General features: G+C 45.2%; 1 protein-coding gene across 2 annotated transcripts in view; it reads left to right on the top strand.

Moving 5' to 3' along the window:
* Chn2 (chimerin 2) overlaps positions 1-25,502 on the top strand; it is a 267,306-nt gene that overhangs the window by 118,803 nt on the left and 123,001 nt on the right. For both annotated transcript variants that reach the window (XM_021647954.2, XM_060379985.1), the window contains exon 2: positions 21,486-21,524. In XM_021647954.2, coding sequence (XP_021503629.1) covers positions 21,486-21,524 — 39 coding nt within the window. The remainder of the gene's footprint in view (positions 1-21,485; positions 21,525-25,502) is intronic.

The raw sequence follows: 25,502 nt of genomic DNA, 5'->3' as shown, positions 1-25,502 counted from the left end.
AAATGAGGGAAGGTAGCTAAAAGCTACAGGTGATGGGGCCAAGCATATGTGAGGGCAGTGCAGTGCAGCTAGTGAGGTCAATGTAGAGGAGCTAGTGAGGTCAATGTAGAGGAGCTAGTGAGGTCAATGTAGTGTGATTATGGGGTCAGTGCAGTGCAGCTAGTGAGGTCAATATAATGAAGCTATGAGATCAATGCAATGCAGCTAGTGAAGTCAGTGTAGTGAAGCTATGAGGTCATTGCAGTGTAGCTAGTAAGGCCAATACAGTGCAGCTATGAGATCAATGCAGTGCAGCTATGAGATCAATGCAGTGCAGCTAGTGAGGTCAGTGTGGTGCCACTGGTGGCGTCAATGGTGGCACTAAGAAGATGTTTTGGAGGGAAGAGACCCGCTATGGGAAACTTGCTCTTCTCTTTAAATCTGGGTTTCCAACACATTGATTTCTTGCAGGGCTGCCTGGGAGATGGGACGGATGGGTGATCAACAGAAGAGATATGAAGAGTTATAAAACATCCTTCCACAAAGTCAGAGTTTGGGTGAAGGTTTGACTTTTACAATCTGAAAAAGAAAGGCTAACATTATACCAGGGTTCCTATTCTGTCTTATCCAGGAGAAAGAAATGTTGAGTCATTGAAGATGGCAGTTAAGGCAGTAAAGTGTGATGGGTGGGGTCCTGCCGAGCTTGGCCCTTAGCAGCTGCATCCCTGAAGCCATTTCTCTTCAAAGCTCTGCCACTCCGTTTTATAATAGAGATCATAGATCAGGCCCTCTGTGGGATTCCTTGTGGGAAGACAAAATGGAAAGGATCACTGTGCAGTGCTTGGCCTAGGCCACAGCTGGTACTCCGTAAATAGAGCTTCTTGCTGCTGACTCAAGCTGCAGAGAATGCCCAGACTCAGTGGTGGCCCTGTCTAAAGAGATCCCTTCCCTGCACAGGGAGTAGGGAGGATGAGGTGATTGGCATGTGGTGCTTCTGGGGCATTGTTGTTTTTGTTGTTGTTATTTGTTTGTTTAAGTTAACATGAGCTCCATAGAACGAGACACCATTCACTTCTTTGTTCTGTTGTAAAAACACAGTTGTTCTCAACCTTCCTAATGCTACAACCCCGTAATACAGCTCCTAACATACTGGTGACCCCCCCCAACCATAAAATTATTTTCATTGCTACTTCCTAACTACAATTTTGCTACTGTTATAAATTATAATACAAATACCTGATATGCAGGATATCTGAGAAGTGACCCCTGCAAAGGGTTGTTTGACCGCCCAAGAGGGGTCATGACCCACAGGTTGAAAACTACTGTTATGAAAAAAAATACCTGAACCTGGGTAACTTATGAGGAAAAAAGGTTTATTTGGCTCATAGTTCTGGAGGGCAAAAACGTCCAAGTTAGGTCTCTGGCATCTGCTGGGCATAAAGTGGCATGGCAGCACTTTCATCAGAACAGAAACAGGAGAAGTTTCACTTTGTCACAATCACTCTCCAGTGCCTTTACAGCCAGAATCTACTGGGTACAATTAACTCAGTCACCAGATTGGGCTTCCAGGGATCAATACTTCCTAACTGCCAACACTTGGGTCACATTGGAAACTAAGCCAAAGCACCCTCACAGCATAACAAGTGTTCTCCACCACCCAGCTTACAGTGCGGAGAGACTTGCTTATCCCCATGATCCTGGGAGCCTTCAGGAGAGGGAGAAGGAACCGAAGGAGGAAGACGTGGAGTTGGGATCCCATAACCTAGGCAGGGACGTGGAGAACAAGGTGGGATCCAGTCCCAGAGGTACATCTGCTGTGAGGCCCACATTCTTCTTGGCTCTCTCACAGCTCACACCAGCAATACTGACTCTAGGCTTCTCCCAGGTGGCTTGTCCTCCCTAGCTTTATACCTAGACTACATGGAAAGGTTTCTCAATGCCCTGTTCAGAATCTCACTGGTTGGAGGGGTGATGCAGCAAACAGGAGAACATCATGTAGAACAAATTAGGGAAAACATTGAAGTTCCTGAGAAAGAACCATTAAAGGTAGCACCTGAGGAGTTACATCTTTAAGATAGCCTGTCCCATTTGCATAATCTCAAAAATAAAAAAATAGGAAGCAAGTTGGAGGAACATGGTGGACTTGAAGGCTAGTCCAGATTCTGCTCTGAGCCCATGAATGCTGTCACCTTGAGCACACCCCATAATGCTAGCATTTTCTTGGATAATTTTTCCCCCTGGCTTTAAAATTTCTTGTTAAGTTTCCGACTGATGCCTGACTCCACTCCAACCCGCCCATGAGCTGGCACACACTGACTTCTGAGGATTTGGGGTAGCCATAAAAGAATTGAGATGAGATGAATGAGTGTGAACTACTGAGAGGGAACAAAATAATGACAAAGGCTTTGTGCTGTCTGTGGGTCTTTCTTTTGTTTTGTCTTTTTGCTGATGTTTGTGTGTGTGTGTGTGTGTGTGTGTGTGTGGTATGTGCGCAAGTGTGTTTTCATGTGTGGGTGCACTTGTGTATGCAGTTATGAATGTATATCTGCGCATGTGCCTTTGGAGGCCCAAAGCTGGTATCAGAAGCCTTCCTCCATGGCTCTTCCCTTCATTCATTGAGTCAGGGGCTCTCAGTTGCAACCAATGCACAGTGCTAAGGCTAGCCAACTACTCCAGCTTGATGTCAGGATTCCCAGCCTCCTTCTTCCAAACACTGGAGTTACAGGTTGCCCGCTGGGCCTGCTCACATTTACATGGGCTCTGGGGATCAGATCTCCACTCCGCATGCTTTTTCTGCAAGTGCTTTATCTACTGAGCCATCTCTCCCACCATCTAAGTATTGTGAAGATGACCTGGCCTTTGCTACTCAGTTGACTTGACCACCTTGTTGTAGAGAATGAATTAAAACACACATGAAAGCCAAGTAGTAAATAAGTGTAAATTTACAGCTACCCATTTCCCCATGGAAGGTGAGTGTGGACATTTCTGGCAGACGGCCATGACCATCACCAAGCTGTAACAGTGTGAGAAATATACCTCTTGAAGCCCTGCTTAAAGAGAAATGGTGCCAGAAAATGTCTGTCAGATTCCACATCTGTTACATCTGTATCCCCTTAGTGTGAGGAGAGGCGTGTCCTCATGTGTACAGGTGCCTATTTGTTGTTGCATGTGTCCATGTGTACTATTTGTGTGCTTTCTAAGGTGCCATTGACACCTGGAACGGGTCAGTAAATGCCATAGACAGGTTCTCCAAAGCAGTGGATGCCTATAGAATAATCTGAGTTTACTAACCTGGAACTACTCGTGACACAAAATACATTTAGGAAGGTATATAAGATTCTATAGTAGACATCTCAGAGGCAGTCAAGAACTGAATGCATCTTCTTTCCAGAACCATCTGTTTGATGGAGTGGCATTCACAGGAATGGAACAGTGTAAAGTCACTCTTGGGTTCTCTGTCACTGGGGCCCGAGAGTAAAGCCTATTCCATTACATTGTTTATAAAAACAGTCAGTTCCAGAAGACTCAACAGTTGTCTGTGGAGGACCCAGGAACCCAATGAAGATGCCAGTCCTGACCTCACTGTTATTCCTGCACGGGTGTAAGTGGCCTGTTAGGGGAATGCCTGCTTTCTGCCAAGTAGCTTAAGCAAGCACCGAAAGCTTCCAGCTTCCTCAGAAAACTCAGGACTGCAGATAGAGGACCTGTGCCACGTGATGGCGTCATGTATTCCCTTTTCATTTGTTCAAGTTTGAAAGTCAGACCCTAGCTAGCCTTGCAAGACACTGGCATTAGACCTGTGTCTAAGAGAAGAGACCTTGAGAGAACTGTGGAAGGAGGAGATTCCTCTGCTCGTCTGTCCGTGCAGGCATCTTTAAGGCCATCAGACTGAGTTTTGTCTTCCTCTCACTTTGATGGTGGCCATTCAGTGTGTGGAACAAACAAACCCACTATGAGCATCTGGTGTGTATTTCACATCTGTCTCTGCTTTAGGTGATGCCAATGACTGAGCCAGGAAGAGGGAACGAGGTTTGATGATATGCCAGCAGCTCCACTAGGATGGCTTCCCTCAGAATTCAAACCCTATTGACATTCTTTCCTGAAAGCCAGAGGCTGCTCTCTGGTAGGAGTGAGCCTGGGGCTTTGGCCTTGAACAAATTAGCACTTCTGCCTGCCTGTACAGGCCAGCCTGTTGCCCCCACAAATAATTTGGTTTTTGACCCTCTCCTCACTCTTCAGCAGACAATACATAGTCCTGTTGCCTTTGCAATAGAGTCAAGGAAAGTCAGTTTTCATCAAGGCATAGACTCTTAGTGGGAATGGTTATTCAGCCTTAGGGAGTGGGGGATTATTCTTTTAACAAAAATGCTTGTCATACACAAGAAAGTCTTCTTCCTTCCCTGACCTCTCAGAAGGGAAAACAACAATGGACTCTTTTACCTCAGTCTCTGGCCAACTTTACTGTCCAGTTGCCTCTGTTGGAGTTGTTCTCATTGTGTTCCTCCCCATTCCTTGCTCCTTGGCTCTTGCCCTCTGGCACCCTCAGCATTTGTGCACTCATTCCATTCCAATCTCTTCTCTCTCAAAGAGGAGTTGCTTGAAGGAAAGAATGTGTCATCTTTGCATACCCAGTGCCCAGGTTGGGTCTAGGAGCAGTGATGGGGAGTAATTTGTTAGGTGGGCATCCTGGAAATGACCACGGATCATTTTTCAAAATGCAGTGTGTAAATCCGTTATTGCTCCAGAGGCCAAGGCCACAGGGTATGGAAGAAGTTACCAGTACAAATAGCCTCAGACAAGAGCTGACTAGAAAGGAAAGGTTTATTTCAATGTTTGGTTTCAGCTAGTAGCGGAAGCATGTAGAACTTTCACAAGCAGCAATTAGGAAGACAAATGTCCCACTGTGCAAACAGCAAGAAGATATGGCTGCTACCTCATGTGGTACTGCTGTCCCAAACCCTAGGAAGACATACAACACCAAGATAACAGCAGGGGACAGGGAGAACTCCATTCTTCTTGTCTGTTACGCAGTACAAATACTTTCCCTTTCAGAAATCATTAGAGCCACTTGTTGTCTGTCTTTTTAACCCTTTAATTACAGACATGCTGAAGCTATTCCCTACCCTGCCAGGACCTATAAGAAGGCCTCCTTCCTCCCTGCATGTTTTTGTTCAAGCTTTTGCATCACAGTGATAAACGTATAAAAGTATGCTAGGCAGTGTCCCGCAGGGCCTGGCCCCTTGCAGGCCTGTGATATACCACTGCTCAGCCAAGGCTGGCTTCTTCCTGTGCATCTCAGAACACTTCCTGTGCTTGCTGGGGTTTTCTGCTCTGTGGTATGGCTGGCCAGGCATCTGAAATGTTGCTTTTTTCGTGTGTTTGTTGTCTTAGAAGTATTTCTTCTGTAAGAGGTTATGTTTAAAGCAAGTGATAGAGAAACTACAGCAGTCGAAACCTAGGAGCAAGGCTAAACCTGAACTCTGAGTCTCAGGAGGTTTTGTGTCTCAGAAACTCCCTCTCATCTGGACAGCCCACTGGGCTCCCCTGCCCCTCCATCTTTATTTGTCTTAATGTAGTGAGAGATCAGGATTAGTTGGCGTATTAAGCAGAATTCTGCAGAAGAGTAAAATCAACACAGTGTACATAAGCACACACACACATGTGTGCATACATGGACATACACACTCATTATCTTTCCGCACGATGGGACTAAGTAATCCAGCAATGGTTGTTCGCATCCCACAGAGGCAGAGAATACAGGCGTTTTCAGACCAAGAAGCTGAACAGCTCATGGTCTCGGTCTACAGCTTCAGGCTTCAAGCTCCCCGATGAAGCTGGAGTCTGCTGGTAGCCGTGGCCCATAGATATACCCCAAAAGGAAAGAAGGTGTCCCTAGAGGCTGCCTACCTTCAAGGTTTTCCCAGCTACTTACCAGCCTGAGGCATGGTGCCACTCATGTTCAGGGTGGATCCCCAACTGCTACCCGCTTTCTCACATGTCAGTCCTCTTTGGAAACACCCTCACAGACTCACAGGTGTGTTCTTTCACCAGTCCTAGACTGTCAACCTGTGAATAAGACCAGCCTGTTACAGTTACTACAGCTATGGAAAAACGGGTAGAGAAATCCAGTAACAGGTTTAATACTGTGACGAAAATGTACTTAAATCTCATGATAAAAGATGATAGGTCAGCCTTTCTGAGATGACCATTTGGTGACATAGGCTTGACTGTAATTATTCAGGTGGATACAAATGAGCTAACCAACTTTGGGCAAGGTACAGTCCCCCTTGGGCCTTGGGTTCTATGTTAAGGAATGGTACAGCACTTCCTACCTCTTAGTGCTCAGGTGAACTTGTGCGGAATGAATGTGAAGGATCCAGTATGAGCAGCAGGATTTTACAAGAGCTTGGTGTTAGTACCCAGCTCCATGGCTTATCACATGCGCCGTGCCACACCAGCTCACTTGCCCACACAGTGCAATAGGTATACCTGCATCCAAGCTTGTTATGTTAAATGAGATATTGCATGCAGCACAGTAACACCATTATCTAACAACAGCCAAAAAGAAATTTTATTTGCCTGTTTTAGTTGTTGACTTGTAGGCTAACTGCCTCTGTCTGCTAACCTAGGCCTAGTCCTAGAAGCTTCTAGCTCCTGGACAACCTAACCTAGGCCTAGGATGTTTTCAGCCTCTGAGACTTATTGCTGAATAAGCTCACCCTTTCTAGCTCTTACTGACTCATATCTGGCTGGTTCAACTCAGTCCGTTGTTCTGGCTCAAATTCCTTTCTCTGCTTACTTTTTTTAGTCTGTCTTTTCTCTCATCCTCTGAATTGTTCTGCTTGGCCCCATACTAACTCCAGCAGTCTTTTCTAATCTCCTGGCTCCTTCCCATTCTTTGGCTCATTCAGTCTTCACCTGAGTTCTCTCTCTCTGCAACCTGTTTCTCTATTAACTGTCTCGGTAAAACTGCTTGCCTCTCTCTGCATGGCCACTTAAGTATCTTCACTTTCCTCTTCTCCTCTTGTGAGAATTTGGCATATCCTAGTCCATCAAATTTTCTCTGATTCATCACCTTTTCTGTCACTCAATTAAGCAGCACTTTCAAGAATGGGTGCTTCCTTCCACAAACTAACTTTACCTTCATTGTTTGGGTTTAAAGGCCTGTACCACCACAACTGGACCTAAGCTTTTCTTTACCTGAAACTTGCTCTATACCAGGCTGGCCTTGAACTCAGATCTGCTTGTCTCTGTCTCCTGGACTAAAGGTGTGTCTGCATTCCAGCAGGATCACACAGACCTAGAAGATCTTTGGATGTGATCTCTTGCCCGAACAGCCAATTTCTGAATTAACATTCCTCTACATATCAGTAGAAAATAAAGTGTCTGGAGCTGTATCATATCTGCCCCATGTTTTAGATAATTTCAGAAAGATGATACTGTCTTACATTTTATTTTCCATAAGGGCTTTCTTGGGTTGGAAGGGAGTTCAGTGGTAAGGGTTCTTGTATATACAAGATCCTGGGTTCCATCCCTAGCACACACGCTTATTTGCAAACACACACACACACACACACACAAACACACATATGAGAGAGAGAGAAATCTTTCCATTAGATTACTCATTTACTTTGTTCTGAGACCAATTATGTTCTATAAAATAACCAATATACTTAAACTTATCTTAATTGATGATAAATTTACTCCCCTGCAGGGGCTATTCAATAAATATATTTACTGGAAACTAATAAATATTATGTAGATATAGTCACAATTGGAAGAATAAAGTGTAATTGTAAGCGATCATTGTAAAAGTTTCCCTCCTCTCTGCCTCTCTCCTTTCCATCTTTTTGTTCTTTCATCTTTTTTCCTCCATTTCCCTTTAATTCAAATGACATTAAAGGATATTTCATAAAAACTAAGTCGCAAAACCTCCCCTGACCTCAGCTCCCCACCTCTTTGTAGGTGTACATAGTCTTATCTTTCGGGAGTTTCTTCCAGAACTGTGTAGCATCTTTCAAACCCTGGGCCACACATCTCCAGGGATGTTGCCAACTCTGACCACCATTGTGGAGTCAAAAATAATTATTTTTAAAAAGAACGGGGTAGGAAGTAGAGCCTGCCACGTGGACAGCACTTCTGTACAAATGAGGAAATGGAAGTCCACTGGGAAAAGGACTTGGGGGCCTGAGAGCATTCCCCAGTGAAAGGAACAGGCACCGGACACCCGCTGCTGTCTTCCTGGATTCTGTGGATTTAGGAACAATATAGCTCAGGGACCCCAGCTCGGATCCAGCTGTGGAGGAAAAGCCAACAGGCTAGCAAGGTCCTCAGTTCTGTTATCAGCTGGTGAGATGAACTGTGATCTGGAAAGCTTGGGTCACAGTGAGTGAATGGCTGCTGATGTGTTCCTGTTCTTGGTATGAATTAGTGCAATTACATTAACTATACCAATTTATGTGAGTGTCCCGTTGTGAGGAATGACTGTACTAACTCACAGCATCCTCTGCTGTTCGCACAGTAGAGTCAAGAAGCTGGGCCTAGCACACACTGTGGGTATGTGGATGATGAGGCCTGGGAAAGGTGTACAGGATACTTAGTACCTTATATGGACACAGAAGGCCCTTGAGAAAAGACTGGAGAGATGTGGAGAATGAGGATGTGTGGAAGAGGAGAAGGAAGGAGAGATAAAGGAAGATTGGGAGGAAACAAGACCACTTTAGTACAATTTCACTTTTGTTCTAAACGATGACAGAAAATTGAATAATGTCACAAATTTTTCTACTTCTGTGCTATTTTCTCCAACATGCAAGCCACGTTATATGATCACAGCAGACCAGAAGGACCTGCACATTGCACATTAACTTCTGGATGGCTGAGTCTTCTGGGAGACTAGGGCCACGGGGGGAAAATCAATAGACTGGAGAGCAAAGCAGATCTGGTTTTGAATTCCACGTCCCACTACCCACTTGGCCCTGGGAAAAAGGCTTAATCTCTTTGAAGTTCATTTTGCTCCTCTCTGGGACATAAAAACATTTACAGCTGAGAGCTGTACTGCCCACTCCTGCCCACTCTCCTGCCACCGTGCCTGCACAACCATCCGCAGCTCCATGTGATCTAAACTGAGGGAACACCTTAAGGGGATTGACAAGTCTGCCTCATTCATGGCTCCATTTCTGGATGGGCAGGTGGGTATGGGCGTATGAGTAGGTGGAGAGATAACTCAGGAAAATTATAAATATTTAAGATAATACACACGAGGAGCCTGTACCATAATCTGGAATATGCCAGGCACCTAAAAGCATTCTACTTATTGTTGGAAGGTCTTTCATTTTCTTTCCTATCTTCATCCTTCAGGACCATTTGGCTCTGAATATTGGTTTAAAAAAATCTCCCTTTGCATGCCAGTAACAACAGCAGCAGGGCTGTGACTAAAGAACTGCTATAGGAGAATCACTCTTTCATGGTCAGGAGCTAACCTCCTCAGGAGCAGATGAACAGGAAAACCAAGCCAAACCAACCAGCCAACTAAATAAGCAAACCCCAAACAAACAACAACAACCACAATAAACCAAAATTCCAAGGAACAAACTGAAGTCCAGTCTTGTCACGTCCTATCTCACGATGACATGCACATGTGGCCAGAGGCTGAATTTAACAAACACACGCAGTGCTTGTTGAGTGAACAAATAGATGAATGAATGAATGAATGAATGAATGAGTTGAAGACATATTTTAACTCCAAGCTGATTCCTGTCTTTATTCTGCCTCTTGCCTTACTATCTGTACCCATGTCTCTTGCAATATTTTGTGCCAAGTAGGCCATTAAGCTCTAGGTAAATATTTGTTAGATGAATAAATGAATGCCCAGAAGGGCTCTGGAGGCAAGCCAGAAAGACATTCCTCTGGTGAAAGGAATTTGTAAGGAGGCAGGCAAGCTGGAGGGAAGTGGGGAAGGAGAGAATTCTCCAGGCTACAGGGAGTGGAGGCTGAGAGGTTGTCTAGGACGTAATAGCAGAAAAAGAAGTATGCAGTGGCAGAGAGGGAAGTCATCCACCAGGAATGCAGCTCCATCTGGCTGGGAAGAGTCTGCATTTTGTAGGGAACAGAGCCACTAGGCGGGAAGAGGCCCCCAGGGGCAAGAGAGGACAGGAGTGGTTTGAGAGTAGCAATCAAGTTGGTATTCCTAGACCACAAGCCCTTACCCCTTTATTGCCATGGTTTGTCTTCGTGTGTCTGCCCCTGCGCCTACTCATGTGCTCTGTTTTTTCCACTTCCCCTTCATCTCACCTCACCCCACAGTGGCTTTTACCCCAAGATTATCAACCACTGCCCCTTCACACCCTCCTGTTGTTGCAGTGCTGGCTCCCTGACATGCCTGTCTCAACCGAGCAGCCTCTTAACCCACTCACCACTTCCCCTTCTGAGTGGCTTGACCTTGCTGGGTCTTCTGTCCCTTCTGATTGCTCTCTGCTCATTTCCTTCTCACATCTCCCGTGTTCGTGTTCTTGCCAGGCTCTTCAGAGGCCTCCTGTCATGCACTGAGCATTGATCTGCTGTCATGCCATGTACTTCACTGTCTGCAGCCACAGTCTGCGTGTGGGGCTTCCCTTGACAGAAGCCCAGGCCCAGGCCTTTATCTGGACTGCAGGCCTATCTGATGTGTTCATTCAGCTGTCCTGTTGCCACCTTTTGGCAGCAGTGAAAAGTGAGGGCCACTGCCATGCCAAGCCTGTTTATTCCATAGTTTGCCTAGTTATAGGAAAGAAATCGCCCTCCAAGCCCAAGGCCATAGACCGGTCTCCTTCCTCTGCTGGGCCAGCACCATGCTCTCTTTTTCTGCTTAGGGCCCCTTCATCCCAAGCTCTGTTCATTTGCTGTTTCAACATTTGTCAAATACATTCCATCCATTTCCATCAATATGGCTGTAGCTCAGACTCTTCACATGACCTAGCTTCCTGATTGCTTGATCTCACTGCCACTCACCATCCCTCACTCCTCTCTTCTCACCCTCTAACCCAGCTTCATGCCCACACTAAAATAATCTCTCTGGCTAAGACACTGGGTCCTGTATCTACCCTGCTTACCTCTTCTCTCCCTTCCATGCAAAGGTAAGCTAACTCTAACTTCTAACTCTTGGTTTCCTGAGCCATGTTTACTTCTCTAAGTTAGTCAGTCCCTAGCCACTCTGAGGCCCCAACCTCCATATCAGCTTCTGCCCTAGCCATCATGCTGGGACAATTCAGTTTGCTGTGCCTGATGCATGAGACCCAAAAAGACCACCAGGAGACAAGATTGTTGCAAAACATATGAGGATCTTTCTATTTCAAGCTAGCTTGGGCTCATACCCTCACTGCCAGAGTGGTTGAGAACAAAAAGCCTCATGCTCAGGTTAGGCGGGTGATTTAAAGAGTCTGGTCCCTCTCAGCACCCCCAAAGCAGAGGGATTCCTTCCTGGCAAGCGTCTATTGGTTGATGCTGTATTTTGAATTGATTGGCTATAGGAAAGGCCCCAAACCACTCCTAGGCAAAAGGGTCCAGTTTCCTAGCAACTAAATCTCTAGTGGGCAGGAAAAGAATGCAGTAAGGCTGGTCCCCACCCCTCCACCCCCCACCCTGCAGGCAGCTGGACATGTCTTCTTCCTTCAGGCTTGTGCTTTAAACTTTAAACCAATACCCAAAATTCTTTGGTCTCACAAGCTCTTGCATCTTGTCTGGCTTAGGCCATACCTTGGTGTATGTGCCGTGCGTGCACCAGCAGCCTGTTTGTCCACAAGGCAGTCCTTGTGACTGTGGAGGTCCATGTCTAGGTGGTAGAGTGACCCTTTAAGCAGGTGCAGTGTGCTATGGTACCAGAAGTTACTTGTTTTCGTCTTTATCTCGGGGACCTTCATCCTTGCAATTAAATTATCCTCTTCTGTGACTGTTATTGCAGAGCCCTAGACAGGGCTACTCAAGGTCAGAGGTGACTGGCCAAAGGCTGAGAAAGGACAGAATGACCCAAGCTAGACTCACCCTCCAAAGGCTGGGAAATACCAGTCATCCATCCTTCTTAAACATCCCCTTGTGATATTCCAGCTGCCTCCTCCTTTGTGTCCCACAACACAATGTGAGATAAGTTTCTGTCTTTCATTAAGGCAGCAGTTGACTGGGTGCCTTCTTTTTTCTAGCATACAGTAATCAGGGAATTTCAAATCGTACCATTTGTGCCCAAGTCAGGGGCTAAGAGAGGGCTAGACTCAGCATGGGACCTCCTAGTTTGGACACATGCTGTAGCTGAGACCCATGTCCCCCAGGAGAAGCATTTTAACATTACCCAACTACCAGACCACCTACCTGAGTGGAACATCTTTGTCTGAACTCAAGAAAGAGACCCAGTAGGCTGAAAGTGACATAGACAGCAGAGAAGAAGAGGAATGAAGCCCTTGCTTTCGCTGTACTGTTCATCTGGTATGTGGAGATAACATATAAGCAAAGACATTCATAAGCATACCACCAAAAAACTCCCCCAAGAGAGCAAAGGCCCTGGGAGGAATTAGAAAGAGTCCATGCGTGGCCTTGGAAGAATGCTTGAGGAGCCAGATTCCAGGGAGCTGGTCAGGTAGCAGTCAGAGGCAGATACCACATGCCTTAACTCGATGCATCCAAGGACCAAAAGAAAGGCCAGTGTGGCTGAGCCATGAAAGAAGATGAGAAGGAAGAGCTGGAGGCAGTTCACATAGAACTTCCTAAGTCCTGTCTCCTGTGTGGTGGTGTAACCAGAGCTGAGCTCCTGGAATCTAGTCAGTAAACACTTGCTGAGCAGCAGACTCTCTGCCTCACTGTACAGCATCCATGGCCTAGGAAAAAGGCTCCGTGTGGCCCCAGTGCCCTCTAGTGACCACAGACTCCAGCTCAGGGCTCTTTGTGCCCTCATCATCTTTATACAATCTCTACATAGTTCATCTTCAGGCCCAGCCTGAGGATGTAGAAAATTCTGGCAAGTTGCAGGGATTTGTCTTATTAACTGTTCTTTGTAAGTAGAGCTTGCTCCATTAAACCCACTGAGACAGAGAACATTACAGAAAGCCATAAGCAATCAAAGTTTACAGTTATAGAGCTTAGTCCCAAGTGATTCACCTACAGAATAACTCCTGAACTCAAGGCTCAGGGAACATTGTGAAAGAGGAGGTGAAAAGATTGTAAGAGATAGAGGATCAGGGAGTTTGCAGTGAGATTGGGTTTCCTAGGAATGTTCAAAGCTATAATCATAAAGTCTCACCAACATGACTGCCTAAACATAAGCAGCTGAACAAGGACAACAGTAGTCACGTTAATATGGATGATGGGAAAAGCCTATGAGGCCTCAAGCCTGCTGAAAGAACTGAAGGCATGTGAGGAATGCTGGGAGCTGGAGACTTAGTCTTCCCTGGGGAAGAACACAACCAGCTATCTATACCAAATGGTCAGCCCAGAAAACATACATTCAAGTAATATTATACACAGACTGAGCAGGTTATATTTAGGTATAATATATAATATATATGATATATATTATATATGTTATATATATAATATTATATATATGTGTGTGTGTTTGCATACACATACACACACACACACACACACATATATATATACACACATGTAACAACAATTAATAAAAAAGGCCATGAATTTGAAAGAGAGCAAAAAGGGGAATGTGGGGAGGATTGGAGGGAAGAAGAAAGGGAAAGGGGAAATCCTGTAATTATACTATAATCTCAAAAAAAAGAGAAATAATTAAAAAAAATAATAAAACCTTCTGTGTTCTATGGCTGACGCTCACCACGGCTTTCATTCCCTACTCTAGCTTCTTACCCAAACCATTTTCAAAGAGAATACACAGAGGGTCTCATTCTCAGGACAATTCAGAGAACCCGTGAAGGTGAGAAGTGTTAGCAAGAAATGTCTGGGAAGCTCCTCATCCAGCATTTTGCAGCAGCTTATCAGGCCTGGCACCGTTTGGCTGCTGCGCTCTGTGAAGAGCATGGCTCGGCTCCCCAGCAGCCCCGCGTGCATCTCAGACCTTCGGAAGCGAGGGCAGTCCTGTTGCAGACACAACTACAGTATGCACGGTGGCAGCACCCCACTCCAGCTGTTGTCATTCGCTTTCATTAGGATCCCAACTCACTTTGGGCCCATTAAACTAATCACACCACAAATCCTGAACTGCCGGCTCATTGTGTGGCTGCTCCAGGGTGGACTGAAAAACCTGTTTTCACCCAAGTTCCCCCGAAAAAGCCCACGGCAGCCCATTTGCAAATGTGTGCATCAATAAATCAAAAGTGGCAGCAGAGGGGTGGATCTGTGAGAACGGGAATGGCGGCCGCGGGGAGGGGGAGGCAACCTGCCTTCCCCTGTTTCCCAGAAAACCCCCTGATGCAAATACACAGGGGGTTTATCTGAAATGTTCTCAGGGGTAGGTCTCCTCCAACTTCCTTGTTGGGTCACTCTCTGGACCAATGAATCTTCGACTCCCCTCATTCCCAAAGCCTGGCACGCATGTTGCCATTGCTCTTGTCACCCTCCACTGAGCCAAGGGAAGGAAACTGGCTCTCCTGGATGTTTACAGGGTTCCTTTTCAGTTGTCACTTACCCAAGTAGAACACATGCCATCTTTCATTTTTCTTCATTAATCAGTTCCCAGATTCCTTTACGCTTGCTCCTCAGGTGATCCCATCATGATGGCTTATCTCTGGAGCTAAGTCTTGGGATGCACAGCCTTCCAGCTGCAGCCAACAGAGCAGGCAGGGCCCATGCATTTTCATGTCAGGTCACAGCCATGTTTCCACAAGAGCTTCCTCTGTCTCCATCTGGTTCTCTGCAAATACAGTCTTATCTGTGACTTCTAGTTCAGTCTTAGAGGCATCACAGAATAAAATCCAGATCGACACTTCTGTAGACTCTGACTGTAACAATTCACAGAGCAAAACTTATAAAGATGCACACAAATCTATTGATGGCACCTTTTCCCTTAGATGATTACATGTCCTGTCTTCAACAGTAAGTGCACATTACTTTCTAAGTTTAGTGAGATCTCAGTAGAAGTGCTAGCTTTGCCTTTTGCGTCATCTAGAAGTCTTCCACACATGCTAAGAGCCCCACAATCCCCAGGCTGCTTCACATACAGAACAGCTAGCTATCTTTGGGGTCATGCCAGAATTTTATTTCCCCAAAGAACATGATGGGCTGTGCCCATGTACTCAGCAGGTACAGCTTCCTCAAAGTCACTTTCAAGTTCTGCTTGTGCCCTTGGCCTCCTTAGCCCGTTTCACTCTCCTCTCCTCTCTCCTCTCCTCTCCTCTCCTCTCCTCTCCTCTCCTCTCCTCTCCTCTCCTCTCCTCTCCTCTCCTCTCCTCTCCTCTCCCTCTCCTCTCCCTCTCCTCTCCCTCTCCTCTCCCTCTCCTCTCCCTCTCCTCTCCCTCTCCTCTCCCTCTCCTCTCCCTCTCCTCTCCCTCTCCTCTCCCTCTCCTCTCCCTCTCCTCTCCCTCTCCTCTCCCTCTCCTCTCCCTCTCCTCTCCCTCTCCTCTCCCTCTCCTCTCCCTCTCCTCTCCCTCTCCTCTCCCTCTCCTCTCCCTCTCCTCTCCCTCTCCTCTCCCTCTCCTCTCCCTCTCCTCTCCTCTTCTCTCCTCTTCTCTGTAATACTATTCAGATCCTTTATGGATCATTTCATTTGGTCCTATTACCTGTTTTTGGATCATTTTATAAGCATTCATACACATTTTCCCAATTTTATTCCCTTTAAGTGAGAAAAGATAGCTGCTTCCCAGGCTTCCTGGAATGGTTGACTCATGCTATATCACAGAGTTTTTCAAAGCTGGGCCAGGGTGGTAGGCATGGCTCTGTGTTCTCCTTCTGTCACCCTTTGTTCTTCCTGTGTCAGCAGCAACGCTGTCCCTGTTAAATAAGAGCTGTTTCTGTTGTTTTTGTTATAGCAGCTTATTTTTGAGGTGATGCTTTATTTAGGCAGTGTGTTAAAAACAACAAAAAAGCCTAGCACTCATCCAAATTTATGTCCCATTCCTTTTCATTTTTATGCAAACAATATAAACATAAACAGGCAATTACAAAATGCAGGTAAACAATTAGGGAAAAAGAAGGGTTACCCATTCAACACCAGGTATAATGGCATTTTGTGTTTCAGGGGATATGAATTTGTTTGTTTGTTTGATTATTCCTTGGGTGATAACCCAGTCAACAAGTGAGAGAATCTGAGTTTGATCCTTAGAACTCACATTTTTAAAAAGCCAGGTGTGGTAACCTACCCTTACAGCCCCAGCTTGGGAGAAGCAGAAACAGGACAATTCTTGGAGCTCAATCTTCAGCCTCCTCAGTTAGCTCCAGACCAGTGAGAAACTGTCTCAAAACCACCACGGCAGATACCATCAGATTAATAACACTCAACAGTGACTTCTGTCTCCACAGCACATGCACACGCATGCATCCACACACATGTACCCACATGTACATGCATGAACTACACACACACACACACACACACACACACACACACACACACACACGGTGGTAACTTGTATCTGTAATCTCAGTACTTGGGAGCCTAAGGCAGGACAATTGTTTTGAGTTTTGAGAGGCTAGGCTACTGACTAGGATGGTATCTTAAAAAAGAGAGAACGATCCTTTCCTTTATAATAAATTGATTAACTGATTGCTTTGTAATTTTATCAGTAACAATGTGGCAGGAATATTTCCCTGTTGTTAAAGGTAATGATAACAGTAAGCATAGGATTTACTTTATTGTCAAAGAAAGCCTTTCATTTTAGTGTATTCTCATAGTCTATCCCATGTCCATCCTTTCCCTTTTTTTATTTTCTAGAATCTTTGTGTGTGTTTGATGTGTGTTTTGTTGGGAGCAGAGAGCATGCTTGTCCTATGAATGTCAGAGGACGAGCTGTACTTGCTTTCCGCCTTGTTTGAGAGAGCATCTCTTATTGTTCATCCCTTCATATGCCAGGCTTCTTGGCCTGGGGGTTCTCCTGTCTTGGGCTCCTGTCTTGCTATCAAATCCATCTTTATGTGGCTTCTAGAAATCTGAGCTCTAACCCTCATGCCTCTCTATCCATTGAGCCATCTCCCCAACCCCTTTACTTTTTTATTGTACCCTTTCTTTGTGTGTCTCTCAGTCTCTTCTCCGGATATACTGACCTGAAGCATTCTTGTTTTATCTTTATAGACTAATTTGTTATACAGATGAACCCTTCCATTGTCATAATGCTTTATGTTGAGAAGCATTCTTACTCTCTTTTGATAGGTTAATGGGCTGAGTCCCAGAAAGATTAGATAACCCTCCTGAGGTCTCACAGTGAGGAAGAGAGTGGGGCATTGAATCCAGATGGCCTCAGTGCAGAGGCTGTCTCCTGGACCACAGGGCATGGAGAGGATGGATAGATCCAGTAGTGTCCCACCCTGACTCGGTGGGAAGTTGTGGCACTAATCTCTTTTCTTTCAAGCATCACAAGAATCAAAATAATAAATCTGTTATGATAAAGACCTTTTCTTAACCTCAATATATGTAAGTTGGAGGGGCCTGCCTGGCTAAAATGTATGACAGATACATCCAGGTCCTGAAGAGCAACACTGGCTTCTGCCTCTAACTCTTTTTATAACCTTGGGGAATCCATTTAATAGTTCTGTGTCTTATTTTACCCATTTAATAAGTAATGAAGAAAACTAAATGACCTTGAAGGCCTACTCCAATGTTAAAGGGAATGTGTGACTACGGATGTAATTAAGCTGGTAAAGTACATATTATCTAGCATATAGAAGGTCCTGGGTTCAATCCCCAACACTGCATGAACCTAGTGTAGTAGTGTATATCTGTCCCAGCAGCAGCAGGAGGATCAGAAGTTCAAGAGCACCCTCAGCTGTGGAACAGGTTCATGAGATCCCTGAGAACTTATCTGAGACAGAAGGAAAAGGACAAAGTGAAAAGTGTCAGCGAATTCAAGAGTGAACCCCATCATTAAGGAGCGAAGTGGATCATGGAAACATATTGGAGCAAATAGCGTTCTTGTTAGTGAGGTGGTGTTGGAGTCGACTAAGGATTTGTTATGACATATTAAAATTATCATGTGCTCGTCCTTTGACCGTGGCCTCTGAGTAGTGTACCGTAGTGGCTTGTGGAACATGTCTTGAAGGCTGAGGTAATTATAGTCGTTCCACTGGAGCATAACAAATGGCCTCTCAATTTGAATTCTTTTATATGAAAGAAGAAACTTCCATGACAACAGCCCTGGAACTTAATTACAGGCTCCTGGTCTGAGAAAATGAAGACCGTCAATGGCTGCAGTGGGGAGAGCGAAGACAATAGCAGTGAGCCACCTGGGAAGAATCAGGAAGGGGTGACATCCTGGTGACACAGTAATAGCAGCCCACTGCATCAGAGGACTTTATGCAGATCACAGCTCTCACTTGGGAGCATCACATAGTTAGCATCTTAGTGATTCCCATGAAACCCTGGGACTCAGTGTAGGAGGCAGAAAGGATTTTGCTTCATGGTATTCAGAAGTGCTTGTCTGAGGAAGCCCTTGGACTGAGAATTCATATATATATGTAGTGTCTCACTACACAGCTCTAGCTGGCCTGGGGCTCTTAGATACTTACAGCTGCCTCTGCCTCCCGAGTGCTGGGATTATAGGCCTGTACCACTGCTCCCGGCCTCATAAATGTATTCATTTATGTAATGTTTTTGTTTTAGGTTTTGAGGAGGCATCTGTGCCCACCATTGGCCCACTGGCGCTTCTGGTTTGTTTCTGCAGTCCTTGTATAAGCCAGGCACCTTTCTAAGGGCCAGAGACGCCAAGTGAATGCAGCAGGGCTCCTGTTTTAATGGAGTTTGACAAACAAGTGGGGTGAGACCAGTCATAAAAAAAGCAATCAATAAACAATCGCTATGGTAATAGGAGCTATGAAGAAAATCAAGCTGTGTGATACAAGAGGGACTGGGTTAAGGTCAAGTCCCGTAGGAGGTGACATTTGGGCTGAACCCTACATGATGGGACAAATGAGCCACGCCAAGACCTCTTAGTGAGCATTGTAGAGACAGTTCCCAGAGCAAAGGTGCAGACTCAGAAAGGCGTTGTTTATTCTAAGAAGCTGGCTGGGTAAGATGTGGGATGGGAAAATGCATGCAGTGGACTCAAGGGTCCAGGCTCCAGACAGAGCAGGACCCTGAAGCCCCAGTGAAACCTGTTTGGCACACAGGGAGATGTTGGCAGGTTCTGGCTAGGGGCTATTGAGATCCTCAGTTTCTCTAGGAAGCTTTCTTCATCTCTGAGCTGTGTTGACAACAGGAAGCAAGGGCAAAGGGAAAATGTTTATGGAGCAAGTAAGGCAGGCTGCATGAAAGTTAATGGGGCTGCTGTGCCTGAGGAAACACCATAGTAGGCTGTTCTCAGGACAAGACTGGGTAGCGAGGTTGTCTAATTTAAACTGACAGGAGAACATCTTCGAAGATCTAAGCCACACTCAGGACTGTATTCTCACAGGGGGCTACTTCCTCTGCCTCAGGACCTGTCCCCAGTCCACAGGAAGTAGTGTTTAGGTAGGGGACAACCTTGACCACATCTAGTCTGGGGTTTGTACTTACCCCATAGAATAAGCTCGTCTGAAATAAAAGATGTTATAGGTAGAGTTTTCCTCCCTACGTATAACATCTTAGGTAGTGTCTCTTAATTTCTGTGTAACATTTTTTGTTTATGTGTATTACTCCGTATGTGTTCAGGTATGTGTGTATACTTGCCTGTATGGATTTGTATTTATCTAAGAAAAATATTTTTGCAGATGTTTTCCACATTCGAGCATACGGGAGGCTGGCTTTTCTGGTGAAGAGGCATGGGAGGGGTGGGGTAGATAGGTTAAGAATTTTACTGTAAACTTAGCAAGTTGTTTTATTTGATTTAAAAAGTATTTTATAAACATCCGTGCCAATGTTTAACATTGGTTTGTGCTGCAAATAGGACGAAGCGAAGCAGCTATTCGGGTTCACAGTTCATTCCTATGAGACATCGCTGTCTTACGTGGCACAAGTATTAACAGTTACTGCCGGCGGGCTGGGGAGATGGCGCAGAATTGTGGAGCACTGGCTACTCTTGAGTTCAGTTCTCAGCGTGCAAATGCTGGCGCACGACCATCCGCAGCAGAGGGCTCAACACCCTGTTCAGATCTTTGCGGACACGGGGCACACATGTGAAGCACACACATACACGCAGGCAAAACATTTGTACACGTGAAATAAAGAAATAGGAAAGAAATTTTGAAGAGTCAGTGACAGTGCCTGTCTGGTCACAGGACAAACCGGCAGTGCACTGCGCTCTTGGATAGCCCTGTTTCTGGAGGGCACACAATGACCCTTGAGCCCCATGAAGTGATGGACCAAACGTACAAGATAGTCATTGTAAAATAAATGAAGCTAAACAAGCATAACTGAGCAGGATTTGGGTGAAAAGTTTATTACTTTGGAGTTGGTATTGATCAATAAATAGCATTGTTTTCCCCAGAGAGAAAAACTTTCTCAGTAATTTCTTCCAAACTTAGGAAAGTCCTAACAGGACAGAAGCCCAGGGATGGGGAGAGGACAGGGTGGGTGGCTGTGGCTGGAAGTGGGAAGCACACAGCAGGGCTTGTTTACCTAACTGGGCTACATTGTAGATTTCAGGCTTCCTTCTGAGCCTCGAATATCCTGGGTCAAACTCTCCTCCCCTGGCTGTCTAGGCTGCAAGGAGCTTCCTTAGGCTCACAGCTGTGGGCACCCAGGACGCTAACTTTAAGGGAGAGTGAGCTCATCTGTCACATGAGCCAGGAGCTGGTGGAGCAGCCATTGCAACCCCGTGTCTGATTCTGAGGGTGATGAACAGCTTCCTCCTCTGCTGGAACTCTCTCATCTGTCACTTGCCATTGTTGTGTGACTCGTGGAAATAGCCTAAGTCCCAGGCTGGACTTAATTCAAGGAGCTAATACAATCGCAATAGCATCATCAGTGTCTCCGCTGTCAGGCCTTTAGGAATGTAGTAGCTTTGGGCCTTCCATATCTAATATTGCATGCTTGCCGCTTTGCATCCTGCCCTCGTGTTGTAATAAATGGACTAAAGATCTGGCTAGGAACTTTGAGATAATTACGTGTTTATTTTGCCAAGTTGAGTAAATATATTTTAAAAAGATCACTACAGAGTGCAATCAAGTTAATTACTTTAAACATCCTTTTTTTTTTTTTTTTTTAATTTACTGGACTCAGAAAACTGTTAAGCGGTTTATACTGTCATAGAAATGATCCAAAGAGACTATTGTTGTTGGTTCCACAAGATATCTATGCGCGTTCCACCTCTTTGCCTGGAACTGTTCTTTTCACGAGTGGAGAGGCACCTGGGGTTGGATGTGAGTTCAGCTGACAGGCAGGCCCTCCCTCTGGGAAGACATGGGCTGGCAGGTTGACATGCAGTCTGATGTGATCTCTCTCTTCTTTCTAGATGCCGAGGAATACCAGCCTCCAATATGGAAATCCTACTGTGAGTACCAACGATGGAAAAACCTCTGCAAGTCTTCAGAGATCCTTTTTGTGGGTGCGGTCCCATAAGCAGCACCCCCCCCCCGCACCGCTGCCCAAGCTCTTTTCACACAGTAGAGATGCCTGTCAGAGAGGGTTGACCCTGCACTTGTCCCTGACTGAAACCTCTAACAGCCAGTGACCTGTGTGACCCATTTTAGGAGTGCTTCAGAATGGAGGGGGGCCTTCTGACTTTCCGGCTGGGGCATGTTTTCATTTTCTGTGCGTTTGGTCAGCAAGGGGGTATGTATTGAGCACCGTGAATTATGCTCCTTGCTCGTCACCCCAGGGCTGTAATAGTGTTTGACATGAACTGCTGAAAAATGAACACACAGTGAGCAGACTGTTCACTTGGGGTGACTCTTTAGAAGCATAGCTCATGTCTGAACATCAACCACCCAATAGCTCCTGTCCTGAAGGCAGGCAATGGTCATTACCTCAGACTCTTTTACTCTCCCTCCCTGGCATCATGTGTCTGGCCCAGAATTCCCTGTTAAGTGAAGGAAGGACTGTGGCAGGAGGGATGGAACCCGCTATGGCTTAAGCAGGTGGTCCTCCGGGCTCACAGCCAGTGTACTGCTTGCTTCACAGGCATAAGAACTAGAATCCAGAACCCCAGTACCTATGTAAAAGCACTGTTGCATATGCCTCTAATCCTAGCAGCAGGGTAGAGACAGGAGGATTCCTGGGTCCTGCTGGCCAGCCAGTTGAGCCTAATCAGTGATCTCTGGGTTCATTTAAGAAGCTCAGTCTCAAAAAATAATCTGTAGATGATCAAGGAAGAAACTTGGTATTGACCTTTGGCCTGTATTCATCTATACACACACACACACACACACACACACACACACACACACACCATGCACACAACCCATTTGTTAATCTGAGAGTAAGAATTTCCCATACTGCACAAACCAGCCAACTGCCTCATGATGCAGTCCACCTCTCCCTCCCGACGCATGCTTTCTGTCATCTTGTAAGGCATATGCCTCTCGTGTTTAAAAATTTAAAAACACTCTGGGTGCCGAGGCCTTTGCCACTCTGTTTTGTCTAATGGATTTCATTGCCCTTGGCGCTCTCAGTTCCCCTCACAGATATATAGCCTTCATCTTTCTGTGCAGGCACGTGCAGGGACACCTCATTCTTTATTACACGAGTCTGTTCTCCCATCTGTGAAGTTAGGGGCTATGTGGGTCTCCAAGGGCCCTTTCCAATTTAGGCCTCTGCTTTCCCATCTTTGATTTTAAAAGGCAGTGCTAATGACTTAGTAATTGGATGTTTTTGTTTGTTTGTTTCCTAATGGAGTGTGAAGTACTCTGACAGTAAATCAACGAAATATCTGTAGGAAGAGATGGTGGGCTGTCCTTGCCTTACTGGGCATTGCACATTGCCCTGTGTACATTAACAACCCAATAAATATTTGTTGAGCAAATGCCACTACCAGGAGCTTTATTGAAATACACGACATTGGCTCAAATTCATCTCCTCTTTTTCTAAGTGACCTTGGGCCACCCACTTTATTTCTTAAAAGCACTTTTATATCCTAAAGAAGCTAGGGAGAGCATTACTAATTACATGTCCACAATATCAATTTTTAACCATAGGCTATTAGGTTGAAGTTTTACTTTTGGATCTAAAGACATAAAACCTTACTTGCAGAAGGCATAGTTTGAGCTTTTAATACAAATTCAATGGTGTATACAAAATTCTTTATTATATCCGAGTAATAGGCATTTGTTACTGAGAGCCCTGAAGTGGATGAATTTACAAAAATAAAGGGCATAGAGACACACAGGACACCCAAGCCATATTGATCAAATCCCTACAGAACATCACTAAAAAGAGAAGCTCTTGGTCACTGTAGATTGGGGAATTCTTTGCGGTAGGTGTTGACACCATTATGAATCACCTCATGTTTTGTTGTTATCAGGCTCACACCGTGCCATCAGACTCCCAGCATTATCATCACTTACGCAACTATCATCCCTCCTGGTATTTCTAATGTTAAGACTGAACATCAACAATGAAGATAATGTGGCCAACATCCACCTCCAACTTATAGGCTAATGAGGGATAGACATAAACCCATAACTTGCAAAAAAATGAAAAAAAATCTTTGTTTTCAGTGACTGTTGTTTGCTATTACATTCACTTATTTGATATGTTACAAAGCATTTGACCCAGTTCTGATATCATTCCTACCAAAAACTTAGTTTACTCCTGAAGATTGACTTTAAGAAATTTGTTTTTGTTTTATTGCTAATTGTTAATTGCTAATTGGTTGCAAGTTAACAGAATATCCCAGTCAGTCACATAGACTGACTTTAAAAAGACTAGAGACACTGGTTTGGACATGACTCTTTCCACTCCCCTGTCTTCCTTTTTGGTTCCACTTTTCCATGTCTGGATTTTAACATGTTCTTCCCATGTCATTTCCAGACAGACAGACCCAATACCACCAAGGATGTTTTTGGAAACAGCAGTCAAAGAGACCATCCATTTATTAACACTTTAAGTAAAGCACCAGAATTAAGTTTTAGCCCTCATTGACCTCATTTTCCTACTCCTGATTTCAAGTCTGTGGTCAGGGTGTGTTTTATTATTATTATTAATCTATTCATTTTATATCCTGATCATATCCCCCTCTCCCATCTCCTCCAGGTCCCACTCTCCCTCCCACTTCCCCCCATCCCTGTCCCCTAGTCCTCAGAAAGGGGACTGACCCCAACTGACCCCACCTATCAAGTCTCTTTAGGACTGCTTTCATCCTCTTCTTCTGTGGCCTGGCAAGGCCACCTCAGCCTGGGTGAAGTGATTAAAGAGCAGGCAACAGAGTTCCAGTCAGAGAGAGCCCCTGGTCCCCTTACTAAGTAATGTACATGAAGACTGAGCTGCCTCAGCTATATCTGAGCAGGCATCCTGAGTCTTCTCTATGCATGGTCCTTGGTTGGGGCATCAGTCTCTGCAGGACCCTCTGGGCCCAGATTTGTTGGCTCTGTTGGTCTTCTTAAGTGGATATTAGCCATAAAATACCATATAACCATACTACAATCAACAGACCTAAAGAAGCTAAGTAACAGGAGGACCCTAGGGAGGATGCTTAATTCTCATTCAGAAGGCAAACAGGGTAGACACTGGACGGGGTTGAAGAGAGGGAACAGGACGGGAGCCTTCCATAGATGCCCTCTGAAAAAAAATGCCACCCAGCAGAGGATTAAAGCAGATGCTGAAACTCATGGCCAAACTTTGGGCAGAGTGCAGGGAATCTTATGGAATAGTGGGGAAGTAGAAAAACCTGGAGAAGACAGGTCAGAGTGTTTTTAACTACTAACCTTTGTAAACTGATCAATATTCAGTTTTGAATCAATCCTATAAAAAACATGATCAAAAAATGCAGAGAAACACTGGAAGGGGGAGGAATTGGAAAGATGCTGGGGAGGTTACCACAAATACTAGGCATGGACACTAGCCAGGAAGGATCCTGAAAATCTTCTTTTCCAGGAGTGTATGCATAGTGTTCCTTCATTTAGTCATTCAGTCAGTGTATGTATAGGCCCTGTCTTAGGTCAGAGAGTGTACTAGGAGCTGTGGGGTCATAAGGATGTCTAAGACCAGGACTTGACTTGAGGAGCCCCAATGTCACATGATGGCCCTAAATCCTTGCTCTCTCTACTTCTCTGTGGGATTAGAAGACTTTGTTGTTCTCTTAGAGTCAAACACTATCACTTGCAGCTATGTCCATGAGATAATCTTATCCCTAAACACCATTTATCTGTAGCTCAACTACTAAGACCAACCCCCAACCATCACCAAAGTCATTGAGGAAGTGTTGGAGTTAATGGTCTTAAAGATTTGCCACTTTTGAATTCTCTCAGAAGTAATGAAGAAACTACCTTTGGATGTAAGTCAGAACTGTGTGAAATGTGGGCCTGGAGCTGGC

Source organism: Meriones unguiculatus, chromosome 3 (genome assembly GCF_030254825.1).
Source record: "Meriones unguiculatus strain TT.TT164.6M chromosome 3, Bangor_MerUng_6.1, whole genome shotgun sequence".
Taxonomy (NCBI): Eukaryota; Metazoa; Chordata; class Mammalia; order Rodentia; family Muridae; genus Meriones; species Meriones unguiculatus.
This window is presented reverse-complemented; position numbering and strand designations above follow the sequence as displayed.